This window comes from Gadus chalcogrammus, chromosome 14, assembly GCF_026213295.1.
Source record: "Gadus chalcogrammus isolate NIFS_2021 chromosome 14, NIFS_Gcha_1.0, whole genome shotgun sequence".
NCBI lineage: Eukaryota > Metazoa > Chordata > Actinopteri > Gadiformes > Gadidae > Gadus > Gadus chalcogrammus.
The window spans coordinates 3,655,029-3,670,190 of record NC_079425.1 but is presented as its reverse complement, the minus strand read 5'-3'; the positions used below and the strand labels follow the sequence as shown (position 1 = coordinate 3,670,190).

At 47.2% G+C, this 15,162-nt stretch overlaps 1 protein-coding gene across 1 annotated transcript in view; it reads right to left on the bottom strand.

Moving 5' to 3' along the window:
- Nucleotides 1-83: 83 nt before the first annotated feature.
- The window catches only part of c1qtnf4 (C1q and TNF related 4), a 17,674-nt gene continuing 2,595 nt past the window's right edge, over nt 84-15,162 (bottom strand). Inside the window, exons 2-3 of the mRNA XM_056607805.1 lie at nt 4,705-5,069; nt 84-2,743 (exon numbers count right to left, since the gene is read on the bottom strand). Coding sequence (XP_056463780.1) covers nt 1,892-2,743; nt 4,705-5,064 — 1,212 coding nt within the window. The 5' untranslated portion in view covers nt 5,065-5,069 and the 3' untranslated portion in view covers nt 84-1,891. The remainder of the gene's footprint in view (nt 2,744-4,704; nt 5,070-15,162) is intronic.

The following is a 15,162-nucleotide window of genomic DNA, read 5'->3' as shown; positions in this document are numbered from 1 at the left end:
CCGACCATTACTTAATAGAAATTAGAACTGATAAAAGTCAGGAAATATTAAGAAAACAAATAAGAAAGGGAGCCTGTATTTAAATATTTCTTCCATTTTATTTTAGCAAGTTTTTGAAGCTTTTGTTTACACATAAAGTATTCAAAATATTTCACACAATTTACAGTTACAACAATAATAAGTCCTTTTATAATTGTGTGATCAAGCCAACCATTATAGTTTTTTTTATTTTTTATAAAAGATTGCTGGTTTGTCACTACATTGTTTTTTCCTTGCACCAAATCAAAATAACAGGTGCAGATTCTGAATAGTTTGTGTGCAAGTCCACACAGCTCCGATTGACATCAAGATTGACATTTTTTATTGGAGAATAAGAAGCATACATCCAACACATTGTACAGAACCTCCGTTGCGTTAGAACATCGTTACAAGTAATGGATCGGGACTGTCAAGCTGTGGAAATGTACTTTTCGATTTTTTTTATTTCAGAGGATTTCCTACGGCATGCATGCATAAACACAAGCTCCCATTTGAGGTTGTCAAAAGAATGATCACAATTTCATCTCCCACAAGTTCATCTCCGTTTCCTTTTCCTCACCATTGTAGCGGTCAACCTATTCCCTGGGTGGAAGTTGAGAGAGAAAGTTATATTGGTTTAGTTCGGCCCCATTTAGCAGAACCAAAGCATTCACATTAAACATCCGTCCCGCTGTTTCACCAGGTGTGCACGTTACAGATAACGACGGGGAACACAAAGCCACTGACGTTTCACTGTCACAGACGCGCATTAGCACCGCAGCGCGCTTCCATTCCGTTTAGCGGTGAGGGAGAGAAATGGAGGTCTGCTGTTGCTGAGTGTGTGAGTGTGAGTGTGAACTGTGAATCCAGGGGGCTGGTGCCTTGTTACGAGCTCTCCCCGGACAACTGTGGCCTCATTGCCATGGTACATTACACCAAATAAGTCTCGGACGTTCTATAGTAATTCAACTGTCTTGCTTGTAAGAAGTGTACCAGCCTGGATCTGGCGTCTAAGCTCTGATGATCTCATGTGGCATGGCATTGCTTCAAAGAAAATGGAATATTATACCATAACGTGGTATTAATTCAAATGGCTCCTATCGAGCGGAAAGAGGTGAATTAATTAAGTCGGAGTTGATTACAAAATGAGCAACGTCGTGTGTCTCGCGGCAGTCTGAAATCGAACAGACATGGTTATTGGCGTGAGATGAGCAATTATTTTTTTCTCCACAGTGTTCAGTATCCGAAGACATAAAGTTATTTTTCTTGCTCGAATTGGGCGATAAATTATGGCCATGTCGCCTCGGGGTAATATATTAAGCATGTGCTAAAAGACATTGGAAGCAGAATGGATATTGTCTACAGTTCGACACATTCTTTATTTCCCTCTCTCTCTGTGACCAATTCTCTTGAGTGAAATATAAAATGAAATACAGCTTTTCACACAAAACTGTCCACATGATTTTCACACACTTTGTAAACCATCAAAAATACAAGGGCAACAATTTTTGATAAATTTTTCCTCAGTCCGCTTTTATCCTAAAGAACGGGAGAAGAAGCATTCAACATCACTGCCAGTCATTCATGGATCCATGTGGTTCTTCAAAACCATGAGGGAAAATCCTGGGGAAAATCCTGCAGTCAGCTCTACATTGAAGACAGGTGGTTCCCCTGACGGTATAGCAGGTCTGCCGCAAAGCAAAATATATCTACACAGCAGCTCCTGCCTTAGACTCCCTCCATCCACCTTAGCATCCAACCCACGAACCCCACCACTCCTGAGACCTCGTCCTCACTCCACAGCCTACTCCATCTCGTACAAGTCCCTGGCATCCACCTGCGGCCTTCTCCTGTCTCCCGACCTCCTGGGCAGCTAGGGTTTCCTCTCCCCGGCCTTTGATTGGCTGCTGACGGTTGTGGGGGCGGGGACGTCGGGGTAAACCAGGAAGCCGGTGAAGGTGATGTACTTGGCGTGGTTACTGTACGCCCCGAAGCCGTCCTTCTGGTGGGAGTACAGCCACACGGTGTCCCCGGGCTTCAGGGCCAGCATCAGGCTCTGGCTCTGCAGGGCCTTCTCCCCCTGGCTGTCGTCGTAGATCATCGCCTGGACCTCCAGCTGGTTCTTCATCAGCTTCACCGACAGCGTCTTGTGGGGCAGCTTGCCCACGTTGAAGGAGAAGTAGTAGGCTCCGGCCACGCGGCAGGTGAACACGCCCAGCGTCAGGTTGAAGTCCTCGCCGATGTTGACGAAGGCCGCGTCGAAGCTGACCGGTTGGTGCTGCGGCAGGCCCCGCTGGTCCACGCCCATGATGCTCTGGGTGCGCCCCACCGAGAAGGCGGAGCGCTGGTCGTCCTCTTCCTCATCCTCCTCCTCCTCCTCCTCCTCCTCCACATCCTCCTCTTCGTCCGCCTCCTCTTTGACGTGCTCCTCCTCCTCCACCTGCTGCCTCTTCTGGTCGGTCAGTCCCAACGCGTCGCGCTCGGCGGCCGCTTTGTCTTTGGAGGGCGTGGTGTCTTCCTGCAGCGGTGCCTGCTGGGAGTTGTAGGCGCTGTGCTGGCGGCGCTGCTGGGACTGGTAGTCGTAGGTGTCCGGGTAGACCAGGTAGCCGCTGAAGGTGGTGTAGTGTCCGGTGTTGCTGTAGAGCGCGTAGCGGGGGTCGCCGTGGAGACGGAGCCATATGGTGTCGCCGAAGTCCAGCGCCAGCATGACACTCTGGCTCTGCACCTGAGCGGGAATAATGTAGACTTTAGAGACGTGACAATAGACCGGGAGCCTCCTCATATGCAAGCAATACCGTCCCCATGCATAACCCATGAGTCATCACTGCCTCGCTGCACTGCCCTCTGTATGTAGACACTCATCCGCGCTTTCATTTCATCCAGGCTTGACTACTGCGATGGTCTTCTCTACGGCACCACCAACAAAGTCCTCAAAAAACTTCAATATGTCCAGAACTCAGCTGCACGCCTCCTCACTGGTACCCGCTCCAGAGAACACATCACACCTGTCCTCCGTGAACTCCATTGGCTTCCAATTAAACACAGAATCAACTACAAAATCTTACTCATCACCTCTAAGGCCCTCAACAGCCTAGCCCCCCCCTACCTTGCCGACCTCCTCCATCACCACGCCCCCTCCCGATTCCTCAGGTTCATCTCTGCCAACCTGCTACAAGTTCCACGGACTGAGCGACGGACTTGGGGTGATCGGGCCTTCTCAGTTGCTGCCCCCACCCTTTGGAATTCACTCCCCTCCCACATCAAAGTCTCTCCAACCCTCTCTTCTTTCAAATCTGCCCTCAAAACATACCTTTTCACACTAGCCTTCCCCACCTAACTCCCACCTTATTCTTCATGTTTAACCTCTGTTTTTCTTTTATTCCTAGTCTGTCTTATATAGTTTTGATAGGCCAATATGTAAAGCGTCTTAGAGTACCATATTAAGCGCTATATAAATTTAATTTATTATTATTATTATTATTATTATGTAATTCCCATCTTATCATTTCTCTCATCGCAAAAACCCACACATTCTCCTTCGACCATGACGGCGGTCATACTGCGATGAAACATCCAATTAGGATGTCTCTTGGCGGGGGCCCACTATGGCTTTAGCGTTTAGTCCTTATTTGGCGTGGAAATATTGTAGCTATGATATCCAATCATATAAAAATTAAATAAACCCTGTTTATATGATTACTATTCAATTGAAAAGGAGATTCTAAACATTCTCCTTGGATAGTGTTGCTACTGTAGCCATGAGGTCTGACACCGAGGCCAATCGACTGACTTTGACTTGGTGTGTAGATTCCTTTAACTGCCCGGCAGCCTTGCAGACATGTCCACTTCACCCTTCAGTGTACTGCAATTTAACTAATGCCGCTTTTCCACCGCACATGTAGCTCGACTCGACTCGACTCGACTCGACACGACTCGACACGACTCGACACGGTAGCAGCACGGGTCGTTTTCCACCGCAAATAGTACCTCCTGGACGTGGGCGGGGTCGGCTGCGCGAAAGGGCCGTGACGTATTTTTGTACACGACGCTAACAACACCTACGCAACCCACACATGGACAGAACCCACATAACAACAATGGAGGACATCGATAGCATTACTATTATTAGCTGGCACGTTGAAGGAGTTGAAGAAGTGGAATATGTTGGCTGCGGCGCTGCTATGGCTGTTACCAGCATGGTTGCCATGTCGCTCTCGTGACTTCGTCACACTCTCTGGCCAATCAGTGGCCGGCCGTCTGCCGACGTCACCTTTTAGCATCGGCTCAGCCACTTGGAACCTAGAGCGAGGCGGAACTAGAAAAAGCAGCCACTTCAGGTTCCAGATACCATGTTTTCGCGGTGGAAACGCAAAAAATGCGAGCTGAGTCGAGTCGAGTCGAGTCGTGTCGAGCTGGTACCATGCAGTGGAAAAGCGGCATAAGTCTCTCCTGCTTTGGCTGACTTCGGCTATGGCCAATCCTAAACTCTCCCCGATGGTCACTCCCCCTCACCTTTGTTTCCTTTGTATTAACTACCTCACGGTCTTTAACAAGATTTAATCAAATATTTTGCTTTCCGAAATGTCCTAAAAATGAGTTATTCGTCATCATTATTTCAGCTCGCTATCGATAGTGGGGTACCATTCAGACCATATTACAACACGGTCAGCACCCCCAGTTTGTTACCTTGCGCTCCTCCCCAGAGTTCTCCTCGTAGACGATGGCCTGCACCTCGTTGCGGTTCTTCATCAGCATGACGGACAGGTCCTTGTGGGGGAACTTGCCCACGGTGAAGGAGAAGAAGTACGCCCCGGGGATGCGGCAGCGGAACAGGCCGGCCTTCGCCTCGAAGTCGCCGCCGATGTTGACGTAGACGGCGTCGAAGGTCACCGTCATCTTGGGCCCGCCCTCCATGCTGTTGGTGCGCGCCACGGAGAAGGCCGACCGCAGCGCCACGTCCTGGTTGAGCCGGGCGAAGCCGCGGGCGCCCCCTGCCCAGCCCAGGGCCAGCAGCACCGGCAGCATCAGAGCGGCAGGAAGGAGCATCCTACCTGCGAGAGGAGAGACTCGGGTTAGGACAGCCCTTCATAGAAACAGTTAGAGCCTTTCAACTATTACCTTTCATTCAACAGGCATGTATACTATTAGAGCCTTTCATTCCTCAGGCATGTATTCTATTAGAGCCTTTCATTCAACAGGCATGTATTCTATTAGAGCCTTTCATTCCTCAGGCATGTATTCTATTAGAGCCTTTCATTCAACAGGCATGTATTCTATTAGAGCCTTTCATTCCTCAGGCATGTATTCGATTAGAGCCTTTCATTCCTCAGGCATGTATTCTATTAGAGCCTTTCATTCAACAGGCATGTATTCTATTAGAGCCTTTCATTCAACAGGCATGTATTCTATTAGAGCCTTTCATTCAACAGGCATGTATTCTATGAGAGCCTTTCATTCAACAGGCATGTATTCTATTAGAGCCTTTCATTCAACAGGCATCGATTGTGCAGTATTATATTAGAGCCTTTCATACAAAAGGTATCGATTCTATTCCATTACATTAGAGCCTTTCAATCAACAGACATCAATTCTATTCTAATAGAGCCTTTCATTCAACAGGCAAGTATTATGTTAGAGCCTTTAATTCCAAAGGCATCTATTCTATTATTTTCTCGTAGAGCCTTTCATGTAGCAGCCATCTATTGTATTGTAGGAAAGCTTTTCATTCACTAGACATTTATTCTATTAAATTCTGGAGAGGGTTTCATTGAGATCTGCAAAGACGAAGGCACTCAACCAATGATCATCCATACTTTAATGAGAAAAATTGACAGACAGCGAGGGGATGACATCAGTCGAAAACGTTGAATGACGGTTTCCAGTACAAAGCCTATTGTTGCAATGTTGTCTCCATTACATCGAATACACATAATTAATTATTTTTATCTTCTATTATGTCTATCTAATATATATATATATATATATATATATATTTATATATATATATTAGTGCTGTCAAGCGATTAAAATATTTAATAGCGATTAATCACATTAATGTCATTTTAATGCTCTTATCAACATGGCGAAGTGCATCGGCTTGCCTTGTGCAAATGTTTTTTTATTGATAACAACATTCGCATAGACTGATCAAAACAGGACAATACAAAAAAAAAAGCCTATAGTGCAATTAAACGATGAACATACAATCATACTGCCTTGAACATAGCAGTCAGGCTACTAATTCTTTGTTTTGAGCCAAAGAAAAAAAAAAATAATAATAATATTATTTAGAGAGCAGTAACCTCTCTGAATAAACCAGGCTTGCTCGAGCCAAGAACGGAACTAAACATGTGGAATTAATTTTGCTCCCCCATTCGGTTCATATTGATTGAGCACAGCTTCCACATTAATACTTATTACTACCAACATTGCTCGCCCCCGGGGGACTGCTGGGATTCCTTCCAATACATTAGGACTCTGTTCTCTAGGGTCACATGTCCTACTCCTGCCTCTACCCCTGCCCATACATTAGGACTCTCTGTCATACTGTATGTCCTTTCACTCTGTCTCTCAGGCATGTGGCTCAGGAGATAGAGCGAGTCGTCTGGTGGTAACCAAACTGAAGGCTGCATGTTCGATCCCCGAGTGGTGAGGCGTCCCTGAGCAGGCCTCCTCACCCTAACCTCTCCAGACGAGCCGGCTGGCGCCTCCGCCGTCGATGTGTGGATGTGTGCATGAATGGGTGAATGTTAGGCGGCATTGTGTTTTGCGTGGCCACTGGTTAGAAAAGTTCTGTATAAATGCAGCCCATCTATCACTGCTCCTCCGTCAGGACTTTGTCCTCTTGTCATATTTCCTACCAGTGGGCCAAACAAACCCTTCTCTTTTGCCCTTGAAACCCGGACCACAACTAGTTAAAGTTTATGTGTTTGGAGATAAGTTTGTGTGTGTGTGTGTGTGTGTGTGTGTGTGTGTGTGTGTGTGTGTGTGTGTGTGTGTGTGTGTGTGTGTGTGTGTGTGTGTGCGCGCGTGCGTGTGTGCAGAGGTATCTGTTTGTATGGACGGCTGCGTGTGCGCGTCCATACAGTGTGTGTGAGTCAATTAAACGCACCCCTGCAACGTAACCGCCGCGCCCCGCTAGTATACCTGCTGCCCCACTCTTTTTTTAAACCATCCTGGCAGACTGCTCTCAGCAGAGGAGCGAGGTATTAATAGGTCTTTTATTATCCGGGAGACGTCCCGTGTTGTCTGCTCGTCCCGCTTTAATGAACCAACAAGAGGCTGAGGAGGACGAGGCGGAGCTATCGGCCGCTCACACCACAGACGGCGGCGCTAATGGCTACAACGATCCACCGAGCGGTGCGGGCCCCTGAGGAGTGCTCACTGAGGGTCCTAGCGAGCCCAGGGGGAAAGCAGGTCAGAACGGGGAGGCTTGGCCCACAACCACTGCGCACTGCGCCAATGTTGAAGGAACAAGGGGATTACATCAATGTGGTCGAGGAGAGATTACGTTTATTTTTTTTGTCCACGTTTGTTGTCGTTGAGAATACACTAACGTGTGTCACCCTGGTGAAGTGATGATTGATATTTGGCAAGTAATAGGGTCGGGAGGCGGGAGCACATGTTGTATGTTGGCGTTACTCACTCGTGATGCCAACATAGTGTTTCACAGTGCACAATAATGGGAAATGCTATTATGGTTTTAGATTTTTGTATCAATCTTTAATGTTTAAGATTTGTTGTTGCATGGTGTTCTAATTTTTACTCCCCATTGGAGCTCCCCATTTTCAATCTATAACAAACCCAGTCTCACGGAAATACGTGACACTGTCACGTCATCTAATCTATTCATTCGGACACGTCATTTTAATTTTCTCGTGCCAAAAGGCACACATTTCTAACAATATGCCAGCTTTTGGCCACCCGTTTCTACTTTCGCCTTTGATTGTGAGAAATTGTGACAATTCACGGATATATTTAATGCAGGTGTGCTGCTCTGTAGGCAAACTGCAACGGAAAAAAGGTAGCTGCGTCATCTCTTCTTTTTAGAATGAGTTTGAAATTTGTGCTTTTCGCACGAAAAAAATTGAAATTACGTGTCCCAGATCACGAATGAATAGATTAAATGACGTGACGTGACAGTGTCACGTATTTCCGTGAGACTGGGTTGCAATAACTCCCCCTCCCCCCCTCCACGGAATACACATGGCCAATCTCAAAGATTTCCTTTGCGCCATTTTTGGTGAAACCTTATTAAAAACATAAGGTTAAAAATGACGATAATTGGTAACTTTTCCCAGAGATTCAGGCCCGTCCAAACGAAGCCGAAACAGGCGAAACCGTTACGGTTTCGATCTATCCGGTTTCGCAGTATCTCCGTAAAGACGAAGCCAAGCAAAACCGGGTAGATCTGTAGAAACGCTGTAGTACACATTCCAGGCCCATAAGGGGCGCTGCTTCTGCTACAGAAATCCTTGTTGTTGTGAGTTCTGAGACTCCGCGGGCTTAACAGTCATTGGCTAGAGGGTCGAGGGGTGGGGCGATGACGTCATGGTTTACGGTTTCAGTCGGTTTCAGGCGTCCACACAAATCCAAAACGAAACCGGGTAGATTTGAAACCACCTCCGAGGGTGGTTTCAGAAGTTTGCGGTTTCGGTCAGCGGATTCGCCGGCTTCGTGTGGACGGAAGGCCGAACCGTACAAGACCTTTGCGGTTTCGCCATGAAATCGGCTTCGTGTGGACGGGGCCTCAAAACGTGTTGCCACCGATACTGTGTTCATAACATTCTCAAATTCAAGGGCTTTCATCAGTGGGCCATATGCACAGTCGTTATCGGGGTGCCTAATCATGCGATAGATAGTTAATTAACATACATTAATTGATATGAAAGTTTTACATAGCGTTTAGTTTTTTTAGATTGTCAAACACATTGTCAAAACGATATGCGAGTATTTTTGGTTGGAGATTTATGTTACCAACAACACGAGGGAAGGCAAGGTAATAAAACAAAAGTGGTTGCTAATTTTGTATCATCATTTTGTAGTCTGTATGTCTCAGTCACAGTGGTGTACCGACAGAAACAGTGTATGAGGTGACGCAATATTTATTAAGATGTTTTGTTATTGTAACAAAGAAATTTGTAAGAATAAAGACCCCCTGGCAATTATCAGAAGCTTTACCGTTTAACGACAATCCAGGAGACCTAGTCTTGCTCCCTGAATCAATACAACCTAATGCACTGCAGCACACCAATTACTTCTCCATTTCAACTGCACCTTTGAGCTCTAGTCATGCTTCCCGCCTAGCACATCAATAACGCACTTAAAAAAGGCTAAATCTAGAATTCAGATCAACAAAAGGACCAATCTTTGTATCCGATTAGGTTAAAACTCGGCAGAGCTTGCAGTGTTTCAGCGTTAACTCTTCACCGGTGGGTTTCAGAGTAAAGAAAACGGTTTCTAATGCCTTCAGTTTCCCCCTTTATGGCGCTAATCACGCACAGCGCTTCCTTTCACCAGGCTTCACAACACTGTTGGTTCATGGCTGCCTAGAGCTGCTATTAAATTATTTCTTTCTCCATGCGTGCCTAATGTAATTGCATGGGACACGTTGTACCTGATTTACATAAAGGTCAGTGTGTCTGCGGTGTGTTTCTCCGACGTGGTGAATGTGGGGTCCACATTGGGGTTCTTGGTGACCACTGCTCAATCGACCGCTCACAATGGAGGCTAATTACAGTAGTGTTTAATGTAATTAAGGCACTGCAATAACAACCAACCATTAGGATCCCAAAGAGCTTACCAGGGTGTTTAATGGAGGAACAATCTTCTCTCTCCCTTTTACAAAACAGTAGGACGCTGCACTTACTCAGAGCAAATATTGTGCTTGTGCAGAGAAGTGGGGAACTGCACCGAATGAGTCATCTGACTTTCCACAAGCGCACACACACACACACACACACACACACACACACACACACACACACACACACACACACACGGACACGGACACGGACACGGACACGGACACACACACACACACACACACACACACACACACACACACACACACACACACACACACACACACAGTCGTGGACACACACCGACACACGTGCTTGGATTGTCTATGGATGTGCATTATACCCTGCTTTTTTATCATAAGTATATTTTTTACTGAAAGACAGCAATCCATGGAGAATCTGTTGCCTGGTGCTGAAAACATCAAAACAAAAAATCTATGAAATGGTGGATCAACAATGCTGCAGCATAATGAGTTCCCACAGGATTTCATCACAGACAAAGTTTACAGAACAGAATACCTACCCAGACACCTCCTATAGCATGGTTCCTTTAATCAGACCTTCGTCTGTGGGTCTTTTATCTCTCCATTCCTTCCTTCTTGCCTCCTATATCGTTAATTAGATCGAGAACCATTTGGATGTATTTGAAGAGCCCATTTTTGACTTCAGGCTTTAAGGTTATAAATGAGATCTATTCTGAGGTGCCAGTCGTCATAGGCCTTTCCATTAACATAGATTGCATACAGGTTGCCTTATGTTACCTTGATAGATTCTATCTGGGTCACTGAAGGAATAAGCTGACATTTTGAGAAATATTTCTTTATGTTATGGGGCCTGTGATGTCATCAAACATTATCCGAAGCATGCCTTGGAACCCTCTTTAAGCCAGGGACATTCAAAGGCAGTTTCCCATCTACTTTGGTATTTTATTTCGATATACGAGCGTATTCATGAGCATAATGCATCATTCAAATCATGGTCTTTCCTGAGACCTACACTGTTTCTGATGATATCGAGCGAAAAATGCATGAGATGGTTTATTTAATCCCCCGAGGCAAATCAATAACTGATGCTTGAGAGATGATGAAGGAGAGAGAGAGAGAGAAAGAGTGATAGAGAGACAGAGAGAGTGAGCGAAAGAGAGCAAGAGAGAACGAGAGAGAGGGTGAAAGAGAACGAGAACGAAAGAGAGGGAGTGAGAGAGAGAGAGGTTTTTGGATTTGCATGCGTAAGTCTCCAACATTTGCATTAATTCGTCATATATCATCTTTGATTGTGTGTGCTGTGTCCATGCCCATTTGTTTGATTATGGTTTTGGATATGTATGTTTATTTTTTTCTCTGTGTGGTATCCAATGTTCTGATCTTAGGAGGGATGGCCCCCACACTCACATGCACACTAACACACACACACACACACACACACACACACACACACACACACACACACACACACACACACACACACACACACACACACACACACACACACACACACACACACACACACACACACACAGGCAGGCTTACCCCCACACCCTGTAGGGCTCTGATATGAATTAAGTGTGTGTTGAAAATCGCTCTTTTTGCATGGCCATCTGCTGTAAGTGATAAATGTATTGGCCCAAATACTGGAGCAGAATACTAAGACCTCAGCAAACAACTGCACACAGCTGACGACTGCTATTTTGGCTGGCTTTTAAATGGTGCCTCGCCTGCGACGCACTGCAGATACTTCTGGGGATTCTCCACTTGGTTACAATAATTCAAAAGACAATTTAACATAACACATTTTTTGATATGTGTTTTGCCTCTGAGTAAATGTATTGATAAAATGATCCACAGTGTGTTATTGTCCCTGTCTTTGTGTTTATCTACTAGACATCAACTGGCTTTCATTCAAATCCAATGAAAGAAACAGCTTTTTGGCGATCCCAGAAGGCGCTTGGGACAGGGTGCATCTTGGGACAAGGTGCATCTTGGGACAGGGTACATCTTGTGGCTGACCAAATTACTTCAGACACAAACCATCCTTTGTCCAGAAGAATCCTTGCCTGCCTGGGTCATTTGTTTACCATAATATCCTTTAACTACGACCATAACTACTCTCTCTCTTTCTGTATCTCCCATTGTGTTTGGATATCTGCCGCTCTCTCTCTCTCTCTCTCTCTCTCTCTCTCTCTCTCTCTCTCTCTCTCTCTCTCTCTCTCTCTCTCTCTCTCTCTCTCTCTTTCTCTCTCTCTCTCACTCTTTCTCTCTCTGTATCTCCCATTGTGCTTGGATATCTCTCTCTCTCTCTCTTTCTCTCTCTCTCTCTGTATCTCCCATTGTGTTTGGATATCTGCCGCTCTCTCTCTCTCTCTCTCTCTCTCTCTCTCTCTCTCTCTCTCTCTCTCTCTCTCTCTTTCTCTCTCTCTCTCTCTCTCTCCCTCTCTCTCTCTCTCTCTCTCTCTTTCTCTCTCTCTCTCTCTCTCTCTCTCTCTCTCTCTCTCTCTCTCTCTCTCTCTCTCTCTCTCTCTCTCTCTCTCTCACTCTTACTCTCTCTGTATCTCCCATTGTGCTTGGATATCTCTCTCTCTCTCTTTCTCTCTCTCTCTCTGTATCTCCCATTGTGTTTAGATCTCTCTCTCTCTCTCTCTCTCTCTCTCTCTCTCTCTCTCTCTCTCTCTCTCTCTCTCTCTCTCTCTCTCTCTCTCTCTCTCTCACTCTTTCTCTCTCTATATCTCCCATTGTGCTTGGATATCTCTCTCTCTCTCTCTTCCACTCTCTTTTTGATTCCTTCCCTCTCTCTTCCGGGCCCGTTTGTCTGTGTGAAACACTCCCGTTGGATCAAACAAAGGCACACATAAAGAACTATTGTTTGGTTGTGTGGCGGCGCAAACACCTGCTCCCACTCAGCTCGAAATAACCCAGAAACCCAACGCTCAACACACCCTATGCAGAGCTCATCACCAGCGCATTCCAGCCGCACTCCCTCTTATAGACCGCGTGTGCGTAGCCTACAGTACGCTGCCGTGACATCGATTGAGTCAGAGAACACGATGGCCATGAAGAGGAAGAGTCGGTCGATGCCCTTTGTACACAAGTGATCCGAGCGTTTGCATCCTCCCCCCCGCTCTCTCTCTCTCTCTCTCTCTCTCTCTCTCTCTCTCTCTCTCTCTCTCTCTCTCTCTCTCTCTCTCTCTCTCTCTCTCTTTCAACAAGAGTATAGAATCACAGTACACCTACCCTCCTACGTTGAATCACCTTCATGACCTGGATTGGAAAATCGCTGCTTCCATCGGGGAAACGAAACACAGAGCGCACGATGAAATGCAATTTTTTTCTCTCAATAAAAAAATTCATGTTGAAACCTGAACATCAAATCTGTCTGACTGTGTTTTCACCTCCCTGGTTCGCCCGGGGCTTGTGCTTCATGAGACCCCAGCAGCAAGGCAGCAGGCCTCATCAATCACACTTCCTTCTCCGCAGGTGTGCCACGACGTGCCGGAGACCGAGGTTGCGGGGCGCGATCCCATTGAAGGAGCAGGAGGCTGACGTGGTGTAAGCACACAGAAATCGCCACGCGGCAGAATCCATCACCTGCTGACTGGGTTGGAGCTGCCCACTCGGAAATCAAAATCAATATTTGCTTTCAAGCGGTTTGTTTGGGGGATGCACAAGCGCAACACCCCCCCCCCCCCCCCTTCAGCCCCCCACTGTGTGTTTTTATCGAGGGCCAAAGAAAACAACCAAGCCCGACACTTCTCTCGCTCGCATCACGAGAGCATCACACCTCAGGGGTCCTCTCTCTCTCTCTCTCTCTCTCTCTCTCTCTCTCTCTCAGCACAATCAATTCTAGCGGTGGTGTTGTTTATTTTCTTCTTTCGGCTGAAGGGAGTGATTGATGTGTACTCAGGAAGGCCGGGCCCCTAACAAGCTCTGTTCCAGGGAGAAGCACCAGACCCGGCCGCCTGCACACCCACTGCCGGGGCCCCAGGTGGGGCCATATCAAAGCCCCTGCTCTCAGAGTGAGTGGGGGTTGTGCGGAGGATATAAAAAGACCTCACTTCTGACCAGGAGTAAGCGAGAGAATGAAAGAAAGATGAGGCCAGGATCAAAGTGCTTGAAGATGCGTTCCATGACATGAATGATAGCGACTACATAGGTTTTTAACATACTTAAAAATAGGCTACGTTCAAAAACCGCTCCTCAACGTTCTACACCTTTGCTCCCCATTGAGAATGCCAAGATTGAAGAAAGCGAGGACACACCCCATGCCTCCCTGTCTGCTCATACCGCTGCTAAAGATGTGAGTGAACGTAGCCAAGGTCCTCAGCCACTGAACCACTTGGCCCCGCTCGAATTGAACCGTCTGAGGTATTACCTCAAAAAATCGAAAATCACGCACACGTTCTCATCTCACACCCAAACCAAACCATTTGCCAACGCACCTGTGACAACGCTCTGCTGAGCGGGCCGTGCCCAGAACGCGTCGCTGATCGCATCTGTTAACGGCGCTTTAGGCGGCATTTCATTTAGGTGCGCAATCATTTGAGATTCATTTCTTAAAAAACCCTGTGGCTGTCCAGCAGCTGTTTGGGAGTTAAAATCTGCGTGTGCGTGCCTGCCTTCGTACAAGACGGTTTAGATTGAAGACGGCTCCCAGCTCGGTGTCTGTGTCTGAGCGAACAGCCCTTCTCTTCCCGGTTTCCTAGGTTTCTAGAAGGGCTTGACTCCCTATGCCTGGGCAGACGCACACGTTTCAGAAGCAACATTCACTCTGAAGATAGCGGTTCTCTAAATGCACCAAAGGTAAGCATTTGTGTTTTCTGCTAGACGTGTTCCTGAGCAGGCGACAAATACCGTTACACTGCGGACGGTGTGTGTGTGTGTGTGTCTCCCTCGGGTCCACAGCCTTCGTGTAGCAAGGAGGGAACAACAATCAGGAACCGGGAGATCCATCTAGGAGAAGTGACAGCCACCTCTCCCCGGGGGCGAGAGGTGGGGGGGGGGCGTGGGGCTGATGTATCTACTATCTTCAGAGAGCAGATAGAGAATCAAAGGGGAGTCAGGGGTGTCTGCTATCGGCAGGGTACAGTGACAGCGCCCTGCTGGCCCTGTCCCCTTTATTAGCTGTCATCCTCCCGTGGGACCCTTCCTCCCAGACCCCGGCCCCCACGCTCGCACACCGCCGTCGGACTCAGGCTCCACTGGCGGGCCGAGGAAGACCAGCGAAGGGGAAGGTGGGCCATGCTTTTGTAACCAGCGGCCACTCAAAGCGCTTTGCAATGCTGCCGAACAGTCACCCATTCATGCACACGTTCACACACCGACGGCGGTGTCAGCCACGCAAGGCGACA